A 1,383-nucleotide genomic window follows, 5' to 3' on the forward strand; every position below is an offset into this window, starting at 1 on the left:
ACAGAGACAGAACATTGTATACATAATAAATAAATATTTTTAAAAAACCCACTAACTACATGAACAAATAGCACCATAAACTTTTATAAGTCACATCTATATGAGTAATATAGTCACAAAATTTGTCATTTAGGTTCTCAAAAATCTATTACTAGTTGTTTCCATGCATGTCTCTTCTACGCTAACAGTTCATGTAGTTAAAATTCCCGTGTAGAAGATAGTTAGGTACATACCAAAGATCCAAGCAGGTGTAAGTTATCCTAATTGTACTTAATTTGCTAAAATCAGGCATGGCATTGTTTACTAAAATAAGTAAGTATCTGTCTTCCTTGGTGCCTGGGAATCTGTCAGAAGAAATCACCTTTAAAGGATCATTCACTACATTTTCCAGCTCCCTACAGGGCCTGGACACAGTTCTTGGAATAAAATGCTTGAACAAAAAAATGGTATCTACTTTGACAAAGCTAATTTAGACTGTAACAAGTTTTCAAAAGACAACTACACAATCTTCATTTAGGAAACCAAACTTACAATTGAGATCTGTGTACTTTCCCTCCAAAGCTTGAACATATGCTTCATATTGTTTCCATCTAGTAAAAAACAAAGTCCTATTAGTGCTTCTATTGAAATTACCTTGATTAAAAGAAAAAAAAACAAAAACAAAAAAAACAACTCCCCCCAAACAAAAACAAAACCCAAAATACATGCCGGACTGTGCACACCTTTAATCACAGCACTTGGGAGGCAGAGACAGGAGGATCTCTGCGAGTTCCAAGATAGCCTGGTCTACAGAGCAAGTACCAGGACAGCCAGCCAGGACTGTTACATATAAAAATCTTGTCTTGGAAAACAAAACAAAAAGACAAAAATACGCACAATCATAAGACTAATAACTGTGTTGGATTATTTTTAACTTTGAGATAAACCACAAACATAGCTTAATCAGAAATATACTCATTAGCCTCATTATTTCTTCTCAATTTACATCAAGACAGGTAAAAGAAAGTATACTAAGGTAAAAGACCACATCTAAGCTGGGCACGGTGACAACCAGCCTACAATCCTAGTTACTAGGAAGGCATGCTCCAAGCTAGTGTAGCAATTTATCACGACTATCTCATATTGAAACAAAAAGAAACAGGGCAGTGGTAGCACACACATTTAATACTAGTACCTAGGAGGCAGAGACAGGCTGAGTTCCAGATCAGCCTGGTCTACAGTGTGAGTTTCCTGACAGCCAGAGCTACACAGAGACCTTGTCTCCAAACAAACACAACCAAAAAGGAACCTGATCGTGGTTATCAGTAAAGCATTTGCCGAGTATGAGGTCCTTGGTTCAATTCCCAGTAGTGTGTGTGCGTGCTGGGGATGGGGATACAAAGA

At 37.1% G+C, this 1,383-nt stretch overlaps 1 protein-coding gene across 1 annotated transcript in view; it reads right to left on the minus strand.

Annotated features, from left to right (window-relative positions):
- Positions 1-1,383, minus strand: part of Wtap (WT1 associated protein) — a 26,928-nt gene that overhangs the window by 15,160 nt on the left and 10,385 nt on the right. Inside the window, exon 4 of the mRNA XM_005363389.2 lies at positions 532-590. Coding sequence (XP_005363446.1) covers positions 532-590 — 59 coding nt within the window. The remainder of the gene's footprint in view (positions 1-531; positions 591-1,383) is intronic.

This window comes from Microtus ochrogaster, linkage group LG9 (assembly GCF_000317375.1).
Source record: "Microtus ochrogaster isolate Prairie Vole_2 linkage group LG9, MicOch1.0, whole genome shotgun sequence".
NCBI lineage: Eukaryota > Metazoa > Chordata > Mammalia > Rodentia > Cricetidae > Microtus > Microtus ochrogaster.